The sequence below is a fragment of the Necator americanus genome, chromosome IV (assembly GCF_031761385.1).
Source record: "Necator americanus strain Aroian chromosome IV, whole genome shotgun sequence".
In the NCBI taxonomy this organism is placed as follows: Eukaryota; Metazoa; Nematoda; class Chromadorea; order Rhabditida; family Ancylostomatidae; genus Necator; species Necator americanus.
This window is the reverse complement of record NC_087374.1, coordinates 7,220,580-7,241,055: the sequence shown is the minus strand read 5'-3', so window position 1 is coordinate 7,241,055 and position 20,476 is coordinate 7,220,580. Positions and strand designations below refer to the sequence as shown.

General features: G+C 41.4%; 2 protein-coding genes across 3 annotated transcripts; both read right to left on the bottom strand.

Moving 5' to 3' along the window:
- Positions 1-527: 527 nt before the first annotated feature.
- RB195_000579 (uncharacterized protein) lies at positions 528-20,164 on the bottom strand (the record flags this gene model as incomplete). Of its 2 annotated transcripts, XM_064197001.1 has the most annotated exons (13): positions 528-588; positions 2,751-2,851; positions 4,188-4,301; positions 4,367-4,585; positions 5,699-5,865; positions 7,497-7,650; positions 7,833-7,994; positions 9,214-9,333; positions 10,157-10,273; positions 12,594-12,692; positions 12,750-12,893; positions 19,646-19,732; positions 20,111-20,164. In XM_064197001.1, the coding sequence occupies 13 exons, from the start codon at positions 20,162-20,164 to the stop codon at positions 528-530; spliced, it is 1,599 nt and encodes a 532-aa protein (XP_064052882.1). The 2 variants fall into 2 exon arrangements, with proteins under 2 accessions (XP_064052882.1, XP_064052883.1); XM_064197002.1 differs by lacking the exons at positions 19,646-19,732; positions 20,111-20,164 and adding an exon at positions 15,305-15,343.
- Positions 20,107-20,472, bottom strand: RB195_000578 (uncharacterized protein; the record flags this gene model as incomplete). The annotated part of the gene is made up of 1 exon (XM_064197000.1): positions 20,107-20,472. One exon carries the CDS (start codon positions 20,470-20,472, stop codon positions 20,107-20,109), a length of 366 nt encoding a protein of 121 aa, XP_064052881.1.
- Positions 20,473-20,476: the final 4 nt, after the last annotated feature.

Genomic DNA, 20,476 nt, shown 5'->3' with positions numbered 1-20,476 from the left:
CAAATACAGGATGGGACGAAACAGAAAAATACTGTTACAATCCGTCTGGTCTTGGAGAACTTTTAAACAGAAGATTATAATGCTATATAAAACAGGCTTGGTTGCATTTGTTTGTTTCTTTGTAAAATACTCAATAAGGTGAAAAACATCGCATTGGTAAGAAATCGAACCCGAGCCACCCGTGGCAGGATCCGACTCCTTCCTCCGATTCCTGGTCGACGCGATGGCGACGCGATCCAATGGTATATGGTGGCAGGCGAACGTTGTAACATCAAGCTACATTATAGTATATATGTAACGAAATTTGTTGTGGAAAAATTCACTGCGATTCGAGAACTCGAGACTCTGAACTCTCCTGGGAGCCAAAGTAAAGCGGAAAGTCTCCTCCTTTTAATTTTTCTCCAACTTTTCTTGAGTTTCGTTGAACAAGTGAATACGTTACATACATTGAGACCTTAGTCAATTTTATCGAATTGAAAAAGATATCGATTTAACCAAGACAATTGATTAGATGGTAATGGTTTCTGTCATACTCTTGGAGTGAGCGAAATCGATGTAAACATGCTTACAATGCCGGAATGACGTTTCCTGAAATGAATTTATTGGCTGTTCGATCCGTAATTAACAGTTCTCTCATTGATGTATATACTTCAGAACTTTGTTTGCAATAGAACTAGTCAATTACGCAGTTACGTTTTTCAATCATATTTACTTATTCAGGAAATGTGCAAGCACATATAGTGAGGTCAACAAAATGAGAAGTTAAGAAGCGAAAAGAAACTACAGTCGGGTTAAAACGACATGGAGCTGCGTAAGCGGCTGCGCTCTAAGCGGTGCGGTGTAGACAAAGGATAAAGGATAAAGTGTCTGGCGTTAATCAATCCGCTTGGGATGCGCCCCCACGTTCACCTCAATTCAGAGTCGTTTGAGGTTTACGAACGTGTAACTTGCCCATACAATGACTTGCGGTGGCTAGCCGATGTGTCGAGTTACTATGTTTATCCTCCCAGACAAGTCTGGTACCAATTTAACGACCCCAGAGGCATGAAGGGCTTGGTGAGCACTTGGGCGGATTTGAACCTCCGATCGATCCTGAAGGAAGCGAAACCTCTAACCGCTACACTACACCCGCCCTGCGGTGGAGATACGCCACTGCACCGAGCTCCATTTCGTTTTAACCTCACAATATGTATAAGCGGGGCGGGTCCTGTCCGCACGATCGATCGGAGGTTCGAATCCGTCCTACTGCTCACCAAACCTTTCATCCTTCCGGGATCGATAAATTGGTACCGGAATTCTCTGGGAGGATAAAAACACTGACTTGACACATCGGCTAGCCACCGCAAGTCATTATATAGGCCAGATACACGTTCGTAAACCTAAAACGATTCTGAATTGAAGTGAACGTGGGGGCGCATCCCAAGCGTATTGATTAACACCAGACGCTTTATCCTTTATCCTTATATGTATAAGCAGGTTACCAGATCAGCAGCTAAAAATGCGTCCTTTTTTTCCCAAGCTCTCTACAATTTTCATGTTGAAGGGATAAAGACTAAATTCTCCGGCGTTTCAATCCATTTGGGATGCGCCAAAGCGTTTTTCTGTTTTTCGTATCCGTTGAGGTTGTGGAAAACGCGTTTATCTATACAATGACTTGCGAGCTCCGGCCAAAGATCAGGTCAGTGTTTTTATGTTCGTCTTCACGTTAGAATGGAAGATTTCAAACTTATATTAAAGGCATCACTCCACTCTGGAGTGGTAGGGATTTTCAGTGGAGTATTCGTATACGGGGTCGTAGATTATGGGGATGAGGGTGATTCCGTTCATTTCTTCCTAACTGCCGTAGAAACCGCCCGGAAGATACGGCTTCGAGCGTTCCGGTGCACTATTTTCTATAAGGAATTTGATTGGAGCGCGCCAGCCTTGTGCACGCGCCGCATCTTCCGGGCCGTTTTTTTACGACAATTAGGAAGAAATGGACGGAATTACACCCCTCTCCATTATCTACTATCCCGCATACGAATACTCCACCTGAAATGCGTACCACCTCAGATTCGTGGGGTGATGCTTTTAATTTGTTGCGCACTACAGATTTCTGAGCACGTGTGGCAAAATTAACTCGCAACTGATTAGAGAAACTCAGTTCGATGATGAAACGCCATTGTAAAACTGCGGTTTGGCGCTGAAACAGTATCTGAGCGGAGAATAGAAAACTCTGATGATTCTAAGTGGGTTCACTTCGAGTGTTTCAGTGGTCAACTTCCCTTTCTCTGTTAAAGAACAAAAATTACTTATCGAGAACAACATCAGCTGCTTTTTGTTGGTAAACAGACTGATGGGAATAATTGTTTGTTTCCTCCTGAACAACATTCCTATCCTCATGAAACTAAATACATGGAAGGCGCTGCAGTTTACCAGCAAAAACTATGATGGGTCAAGTATCCGATATGTGAAACAGATTTCAAAGGAATGGTATGTAACCAACCACAAAAATCTAGCAATCTCTTCAGAAAAATTTCTGAGGGTCCCGTCTTTGTAGTTGTATCAGAGCGTTACCTAAGGCCCTAGCTAGCAATTTCACGATGTTTCGCGTCGTTTTAATCCAATTATACTCATGCAATAACTTCAACACTCTGCTGAAAATCCGCCCAAACTCTCGGAAAAAAAAAACGAGATGAGCGGAATTCTAACGACTACATCATTGATTTTGATGTAATGTCTGGACAACTCAAGTGATTAAAAAAAAACACCTTTTAGCTTTGCTTCGTTTTCTATCTACGCTTTCCACGTTCGAAACGTTCCTAACATCACCATTAAGTGCAAGGTGCAAACGCTCGAAAACTCTAACAACCTAGAAAAAGCGGTATAAAGAATAACAAAAAAAAATTGAAATTGAAATTATTGAAAAGGTTGAAATTATAGAAATAATATGAAGGAATGTATTAGTGTCCATGAAAATTATCATGAAGATACACTGTGTCGTATCTGAACAGATGAAATTAGTAATGATTGTTGTAGTTTGCACGTGCTGAATGATTACAGAAAATTTTTCTTCTCAAGTAATTCCCATTCAGGTGCTATCACAGCGATGAAATCAGTGTTTACCCGGCGAATTTGTTCGTTCCGGATCAAAGGCAGTTTACTATCAAATCGGCATTGTTGCTATTCCATTACGAAAAGATATGGATAGATGTGTAGTCCACAAATATGAGCATGATCACGCTCAGCCCCTCTCGGTTGTTCAGATAAAGGCGTGTGAAACTCTCATCAGGGAATTTGGGAATCATAGGTTGCTTGGAAACCATGAGATACAATTGTTGTACATTAAAGTTCCATATTAAATTGTGGTTTTGAGAACCAAAAAATCACTAAAGTCCTTCTTCAGAGAGTGGATTAAACTGCGTCCATTTGGGTTCATATTGGTTCTCGAAGAGGAATACGATGACAATTTTAATTTTCAATAAAGTCCAGATGGTGGCCATGGCCATGCTCGTAATCCACATCCTGGTATACGTCAATGTGTTTACAGCGAACCGCGGAATTGTGTGGAAAACTGATGAAAAACATGAAGCTCGGGGTATAGACTATGAATATGAGCGTCGTACCGGTAAATTCCCTTTGATCATCCTGAAAAAACGGCTTGGAAACGGCGTTTATCCCTACGAGATGCATGGGAAAGCTCCAGCCTTCTGCACGCGCCGCGTCCACGAGCGAGCGGTCAAAAATCGATGAGGTCTCCCCAGCAAGCTATTCAAGTAAAATCAATGAGCAGGTTGCTGAGAAGCCGGAGCGTGTACGAGGAGGCGCGTACTTACATATCTTGTAGAAACAGACGTCGTTTCCACAGATTTTTCTCAGGACGGTTAGGGGGAATTGACGGTGGCTATGGCCATACTCGCAATCCACATCCTTGATCACTATATTTTCCACTGGGTTTCCACACTACGTCAATTTCGTGATCTGCTGCCTTTTAGGCGAGGTAACGCGTGGTCCTCGAGGGGGCGAGGTAACGCGTGGTCCTCTTCTTTACACAAACTCCCTCACTGTTTACTGAACTTAATTTTAGCATTTTAGCAGCATAATTTCAATCAAATGGAAGAATTACTGGCGCCCGCTCGACCAGTTCGAAGAACAACGGCGGTCAAGGTAATTTTAGCGTTAACTGCATTTCTTCAAAATAATCGCACCTCGGAGATGTGAACTCGTTGCGCAGGATCCTTCGTAAAAACACGTTCAACTATAAAAATCCGAAGAGGTTCAGGACAACACGGTGGCATCGATACAAATTGCCCATTAGTCACCTAAACATACGACTTGCTTACGTGTGGATAAAAATTACGGTAAAAGTACAAAAAGTAATTCTTACAGCCACTTTAACTTCTGCATTAGTTTTACCCTCCCACGGTTCTGCTCCGTCGGAAAAGATTTCAAACACCACTATGCCGAAACTGAACACGTCCGTTTTCAGGGAAAATGTAAAATAGGCTATTGTTTCCGGTGCAAGCCATTTAATTGGAAGTTTCATGGATGTGCGGATAGTGTATTGAACACCCATACGAGATAAACCAAAGTCACTGATTTTCACCTAAATAACAATTATATTATAAATATATAAATATTATATTTATTAGGTTAAGGAATAAATCGTGAGCGTTTTTTTTTTGTTCAAAGTGAAAAATTCTTATAGAAATAGAGGGTTTTTCTAACACATTATGTATCATTCCACACTACATTCTACCTTTTTATTCTACACTATACAAGAATGAATTTTTCAGACTTCTTATTTTTACTAATCCTTATTTTTCTCGGATCATTGTAGCAGAGTGTTGATGAATTGATGAAAAGTAGTTTTTTCGAAACCTTCAATTTTTCGCCAAGATTCGAGCTGATAAGGCAGCTGAATCTGGTTGTGGGGCATAAAATAATGCGTAAAAAATTTAAAAAAAAATCAAAAAGGCTTTAAAAAATACGGAAAAAAGAATAAAAGGGTTTCCCATAAGTTGGTGTTTGCTTTTAATGGGAACGATAATGCCGCTGAAGCTGAGATTGCTGGTATGTACGGAAAATAGAAAAAGTTGGAAATGGCGCCCACTATTTGTCCTCGCACCTTAAGATTGAGAATTTTGACCTCGAAAATGGAAAAGTGGATCACATACTGCTTATCGTATCCAGGAAGAATTTGTTTTCCATCAACTTTTTTGAAAACAAAAAAAAACTCTGCAAATACTTAGCTAGTAGATACAAAACCGTTATTTTTTTCGTTGCACCCATCGACCTCCCTCTGCCCACCCCCGCCGCCTCCCCCTCCCACAAATCGCTTAATACTTTTGGGTTTTCTTCGTTTTTCCCATGTTTTTTTTTGAATTTTTCATTTTTCATCCAATGTTCGTCACGCATCTTACAAGCAGCTCTAGGGGCTTCGAAAACTGAAGGCGTTAAAAATGCCGACTTTGTCAAATTGACATTCCATTTAAATAGTCTTGAGAAAAGAGAGAGAAAAGAGAAAAAAATAAAATTTTGAAAAATCCGAGCAGTACTGACTTGTAGAATAAGAAATTCTCTATTGAACTGTTTATAAGTTTTATAACATTTCCATATGTGTTCTCCAGTGTTGAGAAGAAAAAACGCCCACGACTTATTCTTGAACCCAACACATAATCCCGTTGTGTGTTTGGTAGTTCATAGGATAATAACTCACAACTTTATCCTTCGTAATAAGGCAATTCCTAGCAGCCAAATCCCTGTGCATACACCGGTTTGCGTGCAAATATTCTACTCCTTGTGCTGCTCCAAGGCACATACTTATCTTATCCTTCACTTCAACCTTGCCTGCGTTCGATTTTAGGAACGAATTTAGTGCGCCACCTAAATTTTACTTTTTGTAAGACATACTAGTATAGAAAGGAACAGCCAAAAATGGGAAAGTAAATATCCAAGCGAGGATGAGGTTCGCCGAGCTCTGACGTATAGCACTAAGGGAATTTTTAAATGACAGAGTCAATCAAAAAATGAGGAACTGGCTTCTTATAGTTGTCGTGGCCTAGAGTATACCCTAGTGGGTCCCGAAACGATTTATTTCCATTCGATTTTTGCTCCAAGTGCAGTATTACAGTATAAAAAAATTCGACGACGTATGAGAGATCTGCGCATCAGGATTACAAAGATCTTTGAGTTATTTGGAACAATTGCAAAAAAGTAACTTAAAGATCACCTTATTTATGATGGACCGTGGAAAAAAACTGCGAGCCTATAAAGACAGTACACAGACTTTTTAAAAACGACAGTGCTGCTGCACATCACGCAGATGACCTTTTTACACACTCGAAACTATGAATATTTGAAAAAAAGAAACATGCTTCTTCGAAAAGCTCGATGAGAGCTTCCTGGAAGTACTTTTTTCAAACAGTAATCGTTTAAAGAATCTAAAAGAAAAAGCGGCGGTTAGCGATGGTGACCAGACCGTTGTTTTCACGAAGTGTGTGCTCAATGATGTATAGTAGGATCAGAACGAAATGAAGCACGGTGCAGTTGCGTAAGCGACTGCGATTGAAGCGGCGCGCTTGCATACAAGTGCAGATTTTGCGAACACGCGGAATTTATGAGAAGTAAACGTCTACTTTCGACGTTCCCAAGCATATAATCAGCGGTGGCATCAACTCCGGTTTTGAAGGTGTAGGCGCACATCTGGACAAAAACGAAGTCATCTATAGTCGTGTCAAAACGATATGAAACACGAGCGTAGTTGCGGTGCTCGAAAAGGCGCGGTGGAGGCAGCAGTTGGAACCGAGTTCGGACCGTCGCTAACTGCAGCGATGGCTGGTGCCAGCAAAGATTTCACCACGTTCTCTACAGCTACGCTCCAGCAAAGCGCCGCGAGAGAATTCACGTACGCAATTGCGTACGTGCTTGATGTCGTTTCGACCCTATTACACACCTCTCATCGACTCTTATCCTCTTCTCAAAGAAGAGCAGTGAATTTGTACGTATCACTGGGGTTTCACGTGGCGGGTGTAGTGTAGCGGTTAGAAGTTCCGCTTCCTGCACAATTGATCAGAGGTTCGAATCCGCCGTATGTCATAGATGCGATACCGAGAGAAGCCCTCACTTTTCAACGTTTGGGGAAGGGACCCCCTTCACTTTTGGGCGGTTGGCGAAGAGATCCTCATCACTTGATCAGCCCCCATGAGCTAGGCCTTCTTCACCTGAAGAGAGGCCGGCTCCACCCTATCGCACCTATCGTGCTCGCCAAGCCTTTCATCCCTCCGGGGTCGATAAATTGGTACCAGACTTGTCTGGGAGGATAAAAACACTGACTCGACACATCGGCTAGCCCCGCAAGTCATTCTATACGCCAGTTACACGTTCGTAAACCTCAAACGATTCTGAATTGAAGTGCTGGGGCGCGTCCGAAGCGGACTGAGCAACACCAGGAACTTTATCTTTTATCCGTTTACCGGGCTTTTTCTACATGAATTATATATGTGTAATTTCGTTACCTGTCACAAGTTCTAGCAGGATGAAAAGTGGTTGTTCGTCAACAGCAACACCATAGATACGAACGATATTATTGTGCTTGAAATTTCGCATCAAACGAGCTTCCTTCATCATCTCCTTGATTTTAGCCTTGCACAAATCCGAGGATCCTTTTGTCTAGAAATGGCTAAGTCATCCACTTTTAATGATCACCGTTTTACCTTTTTACGCTGTTCGCTTTTAAAAGTATTGAAACTCCAAACAGACATCTCAAGTTGACGAAATGTGGCAATTTTTGTGAATATCTGCATCTCAGGAAGCTGCAAGCTGTAGAAAACGAATCGCAAAAATATTCTTACCACTTTAATCGCTACTTCAACGTTCTCCCCAGTTTTCAACTGAAGTGTTCCAGCACGAACTTCACCGAAAGCACCATGTCCAAGGAGTACACCTTGCTTTACATCACTATGCAGGAATTCCCATGGCTGTTGTTTGATTGGATTTTTTAAGGCAAAAGTAAACTGAAAGCGAAATATAATTTTATTTTATTTATTGGAAACACCTGCAGGTGTGCCATAAAAAAAAAACAAAAAAAAAAACAAGATGGAACAGAGCTCACTAGAATTTCGCCTGAATTTTACACAACAAGACTGGCCCTTCAAAGCATGAGGAGTGGCTGGTTATGGAGAAACTAATGCTACTTGAATGATAATGTGATCCCCGATATCTAAAGTCGGATCAAAACGAAGTGAAGCACGGTGCAGTTGCGTAAGCGGCTGCGCCCGAAGCGATACGGCAGAGCATAGCGGTTAGAATCTAGGAGGGACCTTGCTGAGACCGTTCCTCGCTGCAGTTCACGATGGTCCCACCTCGAATCCAACCGTTGTTCCCACCGCGCCAGATCGTGCGCAGCCGCTTACGCAACTGTACAGTGCTTCATGTCGTTTTGACTCTTCTATACGTGCTCTGACGCGCTCTGATCACACTAAAAATCTGTTCACATTTATTTTGCCAGTAATTTCGCTTCCTTTCCTACCGTGTTGCTTACTAAACTCATAATAAGATATTAGATTGTACTTGTTAGATTTTGATTCTCTAAAGCAGCCAAAAGAACGAAGAAATACTTCGAGCGTTATCCGTATAAAGTCATGGAATTTTTTCCAATAATATCGTTGAGGTTGTAAAAAGTCGTTAGCGTTGTATGAATTTGAAATTCGAATTCGAATAAAAGCTCAACGATTTTTCGTCAGCAAATCAGCCCTAGAGGCAGCATACCATGTCAATCTGACGTGGTAGAGGAATCCGTCGGAAAAATCTGGAGTTAGTGTTGTATATTATGTTATTTTCTTCAAGACTACTTCACTTGCAACGCGCCACCCTTGTACACGCGCCGCATCCAAGTGCAAGCGGTCGAAAATCAGTGACATCTTCTCACAAGCCTATTCAAGCAGAGCCAATGAATGCGCTGCAAAGGGGACCGGAATGTGTGCATCGAGGAGCGTTCTAACGTTCCTCGTAGGAACTAAAGCGGTACTTACGTTGTTTTTTAGGACGGTCAGGAAGAGATGAGTGGAACTAGCCCTGATTCCGCAATCTACAATCCTATCTCTAGCTTTTCCCGCGAATTCCATCACCACGTCAGATTCGTGGTATGTTGCCTTTAAATCACCACGAGAAACATTAGCTTATTTCGTTCCTTTCCGTCCCACGTTCCTTTAATACTTATTTTATTCTTCAAACCTTATTGAGCCTTCCAGAGTTGTGCTTATAATATTCCATGAGCGCAGGAAGAGTATCGAACAGGCGATTCGTCTCCACGAGATATTTGTTCTTTCTTCTTCTTACAATGACATTTTTCAGCTGTAAATATTTTCTAAGATCCTTAGACTTGTAAAATACATCAGGCTGTTAGATTAATTCCTTGAATAAAGGGAAGAAATCAGGCGAAAAAAAAATGGCGGGGAATTTTCCTTTGTACTAGCTCATTTCTTCGCTAAAGATACCATTAAATTCTTGGACACATTGCCACGGATTGTTATTTGATTTTTATATTTGTTTTTATTCAACAGTTACACTAGTCATCTCACTGCTTCTCCAGCCTTGAAGGCAGCATACCACGAATCTGAGGTGGTGCGGATTTCATGTGGAGTCACCGTATACGGGGTCGTAGATTATGGAGACCGGAGTGGTTCCGCTCATCTCTCCCTGCATCACTGCAAACAGTCACCTCCAGAATGCTGTTTTGTACGACGCCATCTATTGCAACGCTCCACCCCTTGCGCCGCCTCCGCCCTGCGATTCGTCGAAAATCAATTCGGACTGCCCCGATAGGCAGTAAAGGACACTACGCGTGCAAGGATGGCGCGCTGCAATAGAAGGCATCGTGCAAAACAGCATTCAGGGATCGGCTGCTTGCAGTGATTCAGGGAGAGATGAGCGGAACCACCGCCGTCTCCATAATCTACGACCCCGTATACGGATACTCCATCTGAAATCCGTGCCACCCCAGATTCATGGTATAGGCTGCCTTTAAGAAGTTTTCTTCTTGAGTTATGCAGACTACTATCACCGTAATAAACCTAGTGGAAAAAGAGGTAATACAGCAATAATTCGAGTGACTTCCTGTGAATCTGAGCGAATGCACTAAACCTCCATCAATGCTATGCAGATTATCAACTCTTACCTTCCCTTTTCTGCGTCCTTCTGTGCCTGGTGACTGAGACATCTGGGATTTACCGCCTCTCTCAATTGACACCGATAAGATAATCTCTCTCCGAATTTTTGTGGGATCATTGTCGACCTGGAACGAGAGAAAACGAGAACACATGAAACTTCTAGGAAGATTTGTCACTTGTGGAATAAACGCTACAGTGATGTACATTTCTTCTACCTACGTATATTAGGGTAACTACTTGTTTTTTTTTTCACACACGCATATCGTTTACAATTTCATAGTTTCTTAATCACATTGATCACACATTAGTTGATGTATTCACTGTGAGTGTCTAGCACAGATATCACAGTTCCATTTTTCTGTGAGCGTTACTATTTCCTGAAACAAGAAGCGAGGGAGCATTGACTCCAACAACTACTCAGTAGCTGCTTTGAGATCACTGAAAGAACTGAATCGAACTGAACTGAATCTTTGCTTCAGGGGATGCCTAAGCCCCGGAACAAGTGTAGATCTAGGGAATAGATCGGATGGGTGGCCGTTTTCCAATCCATGCCCTCAAGTTGGCGGCGAGTGATCGAAGCGACGTGCAGACGTGAATTGTCCTGGAGGAGGCAAACGGTCACATTTCTCGGCCGCTTTTCTTGGATTGCAGTAGACAACTCGCGTAGCTGCCGCGAATGGACTTTGAAGTCGACCGTCGTTGGGCAACAGCTACCACCACAGCATCCTCTGCGAGTCCCAGACGCAGCAGAGTTAAATCCTTCAGTTGATGTTGATTCAGTTGTGGCTGCCGAAGCTGCTAAACTCATTGAGGTAGCCAGTGGGCGCGCCGGCAATCACCACCAAAGAGGAATCAGTCCTTTTCTTCCGTAACGATATCCTGCAGGAACTTTGATCGACGTGGGCGGAGCAACAATGTCTGATAGGTGCTCAACCGGGATGAACGGTCGGTCCACGGTCCGTGAGTGGGCTATCCGTCTCGACAAAACTTTGGTAGCCTAGACAATTTCTCGATGGGGATCCTAGCGACGTGGGCAACAGTCGTCCGCATCGTGATGTTCGGGAGCCGCATCAAGACTTTGCCCACAAAGCACAAACAGATCCAATCCAAAATTTAATCAAAGGTGAAGTGGTGTTTGTGCTTTGTGGGCATGGATTGTCGTTGATGTCGGCGTACGGATATCTCCTCTGTGGCAGGTCGCCGAAGCAGAAATTCCCCAAGTTGAAAAGAAACATTTCTTTCAACAACGTCGATTCAGGTGCATTAGAGTTTTGCCAGAATAGAGGCGTAGCGCTCTGTATCTCTGGCCGAGAAGGTTCTAGATCAATAAAGTGCCCTAGATTTCAAAAGTCAAATAGCATTTTTAAAAAAGTATTAAAAAATAGAAAAAATAGCAAAAAATGGAAGTACAAAACTTAGGTAGCCAATCTAACTCTACTGCTACTGGATGTCTTTTCATCTTCACTCGTTATTTTTCATGTGCATAAAATTATCATTATATGCAAGCGTAAGAATTGTCAGAGACGATTTACTGCTCTATCATAAGTTTGTTCATCTCCCATAAGTATCATTCGGACACCAATAGGTTCGTTAGGTTGTAGGGAGAATCATAGCTAAATCAAGGAACATCCACTGTTTTTCAATAGAATTTTTTCAATTTTCAATAGAAATCTTAAAAGAAGCTAATTCGATAGATATTGTAACCAATTCCTAACATTTGTATATTTCTGCATTGAAACTTCAAGAATTCTAATAATGCTCTTGAAAATGTTGGCAGGGATGAAATAGTTTTGAGAAAACCTACTCAAGTACCCCAATTCAAGTACCCAATAATAAATATACCCAAGCTAAAATCATAACTCTCTGTATTTATTGCGCCATTACGTTAGAATGAAGGTATAAAAAGTTTTGCAAATTTCAGGCTGCACATACGCAAATAATCTACAACGTAAGTGACGCAAAAGGCAGAATAATAATTTTTTTTTTCGAATCAAACAGTAAAAGGTAAAAGTCATTGACAATGTTCTCCCTGACGATGATCTTGTTCAAATTCAAAGAGTTAAGAGAAAAACGAGGATGTAATGGAAACACTTTTTCAGATAAGAAATTGCTTGAAAATTAAATTAAATTAGAATTAAAACTAAATAATAATCAATAAATTAAATTAATAAATAAAATAATAATTAAATTACAATTACTAAACTGGAATATTTAAGACCGGCTATTGCTTACTTTTCTTAACACATATGTTCAAAACTATCTGACAGGTGATGGAACAAACGACGCAGTAAGGAGTAAGCAATTAGTTTTTAATAATGTTACCGTCGGGCACAAGGCAGTTGGATTTTATATCCGCTGGGAACACATTAAGGTGCAGATCCCACTTTTTTACCGCACTGTAGAAGCATATAACTAACGTATTTTACTACGATACCAAATTTATACCTCACTAACGCGCAACAGGTAATCGCCCACATGCCTCACTAGTAGAAACAAATCTTCACGTGGAAGGAAACCATGGTAAAAATCGAATTCTTTTAATACCTGTAAAATAATTAGATTTGTTGATGTTTTGGCAAAGACTAGAAGAAAAATTATCACTTTTTCATCATCCTTATCAAAATAGGGCGACTCTTGTTTTTTGTCCATATTGTCAGTAGTTTCTTCTCTCATTTCAGATTTTTCTTGCTCAGAAGCTAACCGATGCATTATTGATTTTGCTCCATCGGTAGTAATACCTTCAGCCTACAAAATCTCACATAATCTAGTTGATGTTACTTAAAAGGAGCTCTCCACAAATGAGGCGTAGCAGAATGTGAAAGTTTTAAATAGAGCTTCTGATATTGTTCCAAATATTTTAGAAACCTGTTAAAAATACGACGCTGATTATGATGTTTGTATATTTATGTAATGTATATCGTTTAGTGTAATATAGTGAAACATAAAAAGTAAAGGATAAAGTCACTGGCGTATCAATCCACTTGGGATGCGCCAACGCGTTTTACTGGAATTCGTAACCGTTGAGGTTTTGGAACGCGTGTTGGCCTATACAATGACTTGCGGGGCCTATACAAGGACTTGATAGGCTTGGTTTGCACTAGGGCGGTTTCGAACCCTCGACCGTGTGACTACAACGGACCTCTAACCGACTGCGCCACACCCGCCCCATAGTGAAACATATTGCATATTATATAGTATTTAATATATGATATTACATATAATACGCTCAAAATATGATCGAAAGGACATGAGGCACGGTGAGTTGCACGGTCTTAAGCGGTACATATCGAGGTGGGACCATCGCAAACCGCAGCGGTGAGTGGTGCAAAGAAGGGTCCCCCTCTCGATTCTAACCGCTATGCTGCACCGCACCGCTTCGAGCGCAGACGATTGCGCAACTGATCCGAACTTTATGTCGTTTTGACTCGACTATATATGGTATGTACTATATATTGTATAATATACATTATATAATATACAAAAGTATTATATATTACACATCATGCTGTCACTTGTGCTCACATGTACTGATCTGATTACCAGAACGTGGTGGCACTGCTTCCGCTAAACGCATTCAGGCATTTGAGTGACAGAAGCCGTCATAAGAAACATCATTCCGGAATCGTTCGTTTCCACTGATAGAGAGAGAAATGGACGGAATCACCCTCTTCTCCACAATCTACGACCCCGTACAGGAATAAATCACCTGAAACCACCCCAGATTCGTTGGGTGATGCGCTTAAAAATCGACATCTACAAGAGAAATACCTAGAAAAGATACGCTAGGCCAGTTCGGTATTCAACTCCTTAACGAATTGCCTGTGGTAGACCCTATCACCTTGACAATTAGCGATGTTAATGCGAGTTTATCTATCCACAATTCACCCTATGCACCCTTATGCATGTATCGGAGACGCGAGTAGCGCCTTTAGCAATTTTGCCAATGGTATAGAATACGGTACGACCCATACCGCCAAAATGTGGATAAGCCGCACTAGACGGTGATATCTACTTGCCATCCAAGTTAAAGGCAGCATACCACGAATCTGGGGTGGTACGGATTCCAGGTAGAGCAGCCGCCTCCGGAATGCTGAATTTTGTACGATGCTTTCTATTGCAGCGCGCCACCCTTGCACGCGTAGCGTCCCTCACTGCCTATCAGGGCAGTCCGAATTGATTTTCGACGAATCACAGGGCGGAGGCGGCGCAAGGGGTGGAGCGTTGCAATAGATGGCGTCGTGCAAAACAACATTCTGGAGCCGGCTGTTTGCAGTGATGCAGGGAGAGATGAGCGGAACTACCCCGTCTTCATAATGTACGACCTCGAATACGGCTACTCCACCTGAAATCCGCACCACCTCAGATTCGTGGTATGCTGCCTTTAAGTCACGTTTGAACTACTATACTACAGTAGCAGTTTTCGCAACTGTGTCCCTGAGAAGTAGTTACGGTAGTCTTATTCTGACCGGGATACCGTGATCAGTATGTTGAGTTGTGTGTGAAAAATTTGCGAGCTCCCGTATATATCGATATCGATTCCCGTAATTTTTCATTTTTATTTACAGCTGTGACCGTTAGATGGTATTGTGTTTGGAAAAATGGATCTCGACAAGAAAGTCAGTGATTCCTAGTCTATTGATGTGATTAAAGCAATGGTTTCCGCTCGAGGATCTTTCGGAGTTGGTTGGAGGCCTACATCCTTGGATGTGACTCTAGATGCAGTAAAAAGGTGGAAACATTTAAAAGGCAAGGAGACGATAGCCTTGCGCGTTTTTTACCGTCTTACTTATGGAATATCCCCAGGTCCCATCTAAGTAGATGTTAAGATCCTTGAACAAGTTTTATCCTAACAATGTGTTCAAATTTCTGGTAAAAGGAGCATAGTGCTATCTAGAATGCCCAACTGTAGAGTTATGCCTTCGGAAGATCCTATGTCAGAAGCCGTGGAAGAAACCAAAAGGTATCCTAGCGCAAAGGAGCGGAACTTTTTGAAAAAAGATTTGGATTTGGAGTGTCCAAAGAGCAGCATTAGAGTGTTGATCAAACTAAAATGGAAAAAAAGAAATCTTTGTAGTGGCTCCAAGTGACAACGCTCTAATTAGGCCCTACACATGAAGAATCGAGAAGGAAAAGCATCTGGCAGACAGAATGCTTACAGTGTTTAATTGTAGTGAGGGGGCTTGTGATGACGGCATCTTCAAAATGAGTCACCCTTCTCCACTAAGTTGTTGTCTTGAAAACATTTACATACGTAACAAACAAGCAACATATTCTCACGGTGTCTAGGTCACTTCTGTTAAACTAGACTTAAAGGCATCACCCCACGAACCTGAATGGGACGGATTTCAGGTGGAGTATTCGTATACGGGATCGTAGATTATGGAGAGGTGGGTGATTCCGTCCATTTCTTGCTAATTGGCGTAAAAAACGGCCTGGAAGAAACGGCTTCGGGCGTTCTGGCGCACTATTTTCTACAAGAAGTTCGACTGGAGCGCGTGCACGCACCGCATCTTCCGGACCGTTTTTTACGGCAATTAGGAAGAAACGGACGGAATCACCCCCTCTCCATAATCTACTATCCCGTATACGAATACTCCACCTGAAATCCGTACCACCTCAGATTCGTGGAGTGATGCCTTTAAACTAGACTTAAATCCTCAACAGCTATATGCATTGAGGAAATTTCTGTATTATGTTGAATAACGTAATAAAGAAATTTGTCCCTCCACCCTAAATGAATTTTCTAAACGAACCTTAAAAGGTTACTTCAAACATGAGTAATTGAACCGATCCACTCACTACACACTACACGCCCTGCAATAGTTCCGTACACACGTGCTGCCCTGCACTGTAAATCGCACAGTATTTTGAGGAAGTGTCGATTATATTCATGAAATAACATTTGAACAATGTGTAACACCTTCAACAACGTTGCAGCAGCCGGTGATGAGAAATGAGGCAATGCGAGGAAGATGTCCAACATTTTCTGGGTCGATGATTCAGTTCCTCCTTTTGCAAAGTATGGCGTAGGGCGGAACCAGGTGAGTAGTCGACGATGCTAGTCATAATCATGCACAGCTCCCGAATGACCTCACCCTTCAGCAACCATCGATTTTATCATCCTGTTCGCATTTTCGTTGCATACTAAAAGATAAAGGATAAAGCGTTTGACGTTAAACAATCCAATTGGGATGCGCACCACGTTCGCTTCAATTCAGAATCGTTTGAGGTTTACGGACACGTGTCTAGCCTGTACAATTGCTTGCTGAGGGTAGCGGGCGTGTCAAATCGGTGTTTTTATTCTCCCAGGCAGGTCTGGTACCAATCTATCGACCCCACAAGGATGGAAGGCTTTGTTGGTACTAGCGCAGTTTCAACTCACCGATTGATCGTACGGTGATAGCGGAACCTCTTTCCGACTGCGCTGTATCTTCTTCGCTGCAAATTAAAGCCATCACCCCACAAATCTGAGATAGTGCAGATTTCAGATGGAGTATTTTTATAAGGGATAGTAGATTATGGAGAGGAGGGTGATTCCGTCCATTTCTTCCTAATTGCCGTAAAAAACGGCCCGGAAGATGTGGCACCGCACAAGACTGGCGCACTCCAATCGAACCTCTTGTACAAAATGGTGCGCCAAAACGAATGAAGCCGTATCTTCCGGGCCGTTTTGCATGGCAATTAGGAAGAAATGGACGGAATCACCTCCCTCTCCATAGTCTCCCATCCCGAATACGAATACTGAAATAAATCTGCACCACCTCAGATTCGTGGGGTGATGCCTTTAAGCATCAAGAATTTAGGTTATGTGACAATACTACCTTCGAGATTATTCGATTCGAGGATAGAATATTATTAGTATTAGTATCGCATTTCGCAGTTGAAACTTGCCAGTGTAGCTTTTACGCACCATTATCAAGACTTCTGAATAGAACAAATGATTTCCAAACTTTTCGGATTTTCAGGGATAAGTTGCGAACTTTTGTGGTGAGGTTGGCAAGTGATAAGTGCTTTACATGCACATGCCGTATTACAGAACCTAGGCTTAGAAAGAAAAATATTATTAGCGCAAGAAGTTGGTGGAGCCGGTTGTCGTGCTGATAATGTTATTTTTTCAATTTGTGGAAGAAAATGTGCGAGTTGAGTTAAGGTTGAAGAGGCTGCAAGAAAAACTGAACCCTGTATTGCACATAGTTTTCCTCTACTGTCGGTGACAGCAGATAGTTCAAATCATTTCCGATTCAAGCAGGTCATGGTTGAAATCTGAACGCGAAGAAGAGCCTCTGAAGTAAATAAGAAGTGAATCAGCTCCAGATGGAAGTTTTGAGTGAGACAGTGGTACCAATCGTTTTTTTGTCGACTGTTGTGTGAAAGCCGTTTTTATTCCATTCATTGTCCAGATTTCTCTTCCGTTATTGAGTTTTTCATAATGGTTTAGTAAGTATTTATAAAAATATTGATGTTTGACGTTATATTTTTGCTATGGGTCTAGTTGATTATTCTCATTGTTTAAGAAAATTTTGAATAAAAAATCCAGTTTTTTTTCTTTCAAAAAAGCAAAGGAGAAAAGGTCAAAAACAGTAAAGATCTATTTTCTAAAAGCATTATGAGAGAGCATCATTTTATTTCAGTGTGAGAATGACCATTTCGGGCACTCTCGGTGTGATAAACTTCGAAAATGTTGAATTCGAACGAAAAAACCGCTTCTGAGTGCTCTCAGTCGCATAACAAGCTACTTTGAATTCAAATTCCTGAGTAGGACTGGGCCCGATAAATCTCATTGCCGACGTTAACTGGTACTATGAGCTCACCTTGGTGAACGTTGAAGCAACATGGACATTTCTGACAAAGTTGGATAGCTGGAACTGAAGTATTTTGTATTTGTATTATTATATATTATTCTATTATATTATTATGTTATCTTTTACATTATATTGTTTTATATTTCATTAAATGCACTGAGTCCTTAACTACGGTGGAACTCGCTCCTTAGGCGAAACCGACAGAATGTCTTCTTGTGTTAGAATTCGGTTTTGTTAGCAACAAAACGTTGTCCCGCCGTAGCTCGAAGAATCATGCATGAACGCAATCACGTTCCGATATACGAGAAGATACGAGTTCGAGGATGTTTGACTGGTGCGATGCTCATGTTCCGCAATGTCTCCTTGATATTATCTGCAGACCGGCATTTAGCCACTATTAAATCTCTCGAATGCAGTTCTTTTGCTTCATCCATGTGAAAACACAAGCGTTCATCTTTCTGTACGAAATCCATCGTGCTCCACTTTGGAATTTTGGCTTGTTTGTTATTTCCTAATGAGAAACCTATAAATATGTCGCTACTTCTCTACATTCTCACTTGCAAACATATTTTCTGGCATTGTTATTAAGTTTCTGGTTTGATTTTTCCGAAGCTAACATGGGATTACGTTAGAATATTTCATCTCAATCAAATTTTATTAAAGAAGTGAACAGTATGTACAGTAGAACCTGGAAAAGAGAAAAGTTTCAAATTCGGCAAGAAGAATTTCTCTTTAATCCCTCTGAACATTCATACGAATCAACAAACAAAATAACCTTCTCTCTTACGATTGAGTTAGTGAATTCAAAAGTCGACTTCTCTAGAAACATCCTTACACTCATTTTCCCTCGTTTGCGAGCTTCCTTAATGAATACAGAAATTACCAAAAAATACTTATTTTTGACTATAAAATGATTCTCAAAAAATTAGCCATAAACTTCAACACTAAATCTCTAATAAGTTTTGAAATCCTGTGAAAGAGAACGCGAGCAACATCGGGTCCTTTCTAAAAAAAATATAGGTTGAAAACAATTTGGAGAAGACCCGAAACTTAGTACTGACATACAATTTATGACATATGGTTACTTCCATGCCCCTATCCTGACACATTCAAACTCCTTAACATTTTCTCCACTACTATCAGGTCTGGTTCGAAAAAAAAAACATTAAGGTTCCACTGAACCCGTTGTGTTCATGTTTTTCCGACCAGATATTTTTTGTTTTTTTTCCGAACAGCTATATCATTTCCTTTAGTACACTTCCGTTTACACAGCGCTGCACATGACTTTTTCAAGCGTTGCTAAAAATAAATAAAAGTTAAAAGTAAATAAAAATAAAAGTATACTGAAAATCTTATGACGGTCTTATCGTTTTTGTTTTCGCTGCTGTCAACGCTTCAAATAAAATTTCCTTAATCCCAGAACTGTAATTTCGTGATATAGTACAGTGGTAAAGGAATCACAAGTAAAACCATAACCACAGTTGAAAAAAATCTGTACGGTCAATAGTTCAGTGACATCAGAGCAGACAAACTTTTCACTTTCCGGAGATTGATTGATTCGTATCAGACTTTTTCTTTGAGAGAATAAGGGAACTGATTTGACATATCGGTTTGATCTCACAGGTAGAGTAGATATAAAGAAGAGGGCACATATGTTGTATGGTCTTAAACTGAGGTCAGATGCGTTGACCCAACCCAGAAGTTCTGATTAGCACCAAATACTGTATCCTTTCTCCTTGATACATCGCTTCCTTCTCCAGCTCTCATTTCGCACGTTGTCGGCTGAAATATGTTCTTCAATAAGTCTATCATTAATTTTCCAGGTAATTCAACTTAGCAAAACTATGCTTTTCTTTCTTATCTTTTTGCTTGTGCCTGGAGAAGCACAGGATTTCGAAGTCACAAATGAGAACGCGAAGGTGCTCACTCAGGTGAGATTTTTTTCAATTATATTTAAATTTATGAAGCCAATCTCAGACTCTGAAGTAGGGATTTGCCGAAACCTCAGCCAATAAAATCAATTGATCATCTCGTGCACAGCCCATCAAAAATCAATCCGACATCTTATTGTGCCGAGGTTAATCGAGAGTCAAAAATTCCGATTTTTCAACTAGATCAAATATACACTACTTGAACAATTACCTTGATTAACTTGATTACCTTGACTCCCGTTGATCTTCGAACTGGTCGAGCGGGCGCCAGTAGTTCTTCCATTTGTCCCGATCGCGTGCCAGAGTAGCCCAGTGGTTCCTCCTTTCGCGTGGGACACGAAGAGCATAATTATTTTCTTTGAAAGACTTCGTGAAGAAATCTGACCTTCCTGTAGTGCGCTTAATATCGCGGGGAACCCAGTCGCTCACGGCTCTGGTCCAACGGTTGTCGTTAAAGCGCATCACGTGTCCGGCCCACCTTATTTTACTTTTCTTGGCAGACGCGGCGGCGTCTCTAATCTTCGATCGTTGACGTAGGAGAGGACTTCGAATCCCATCCCTCACTTGCGTGAAACGGGATACTCCTAGCATCACT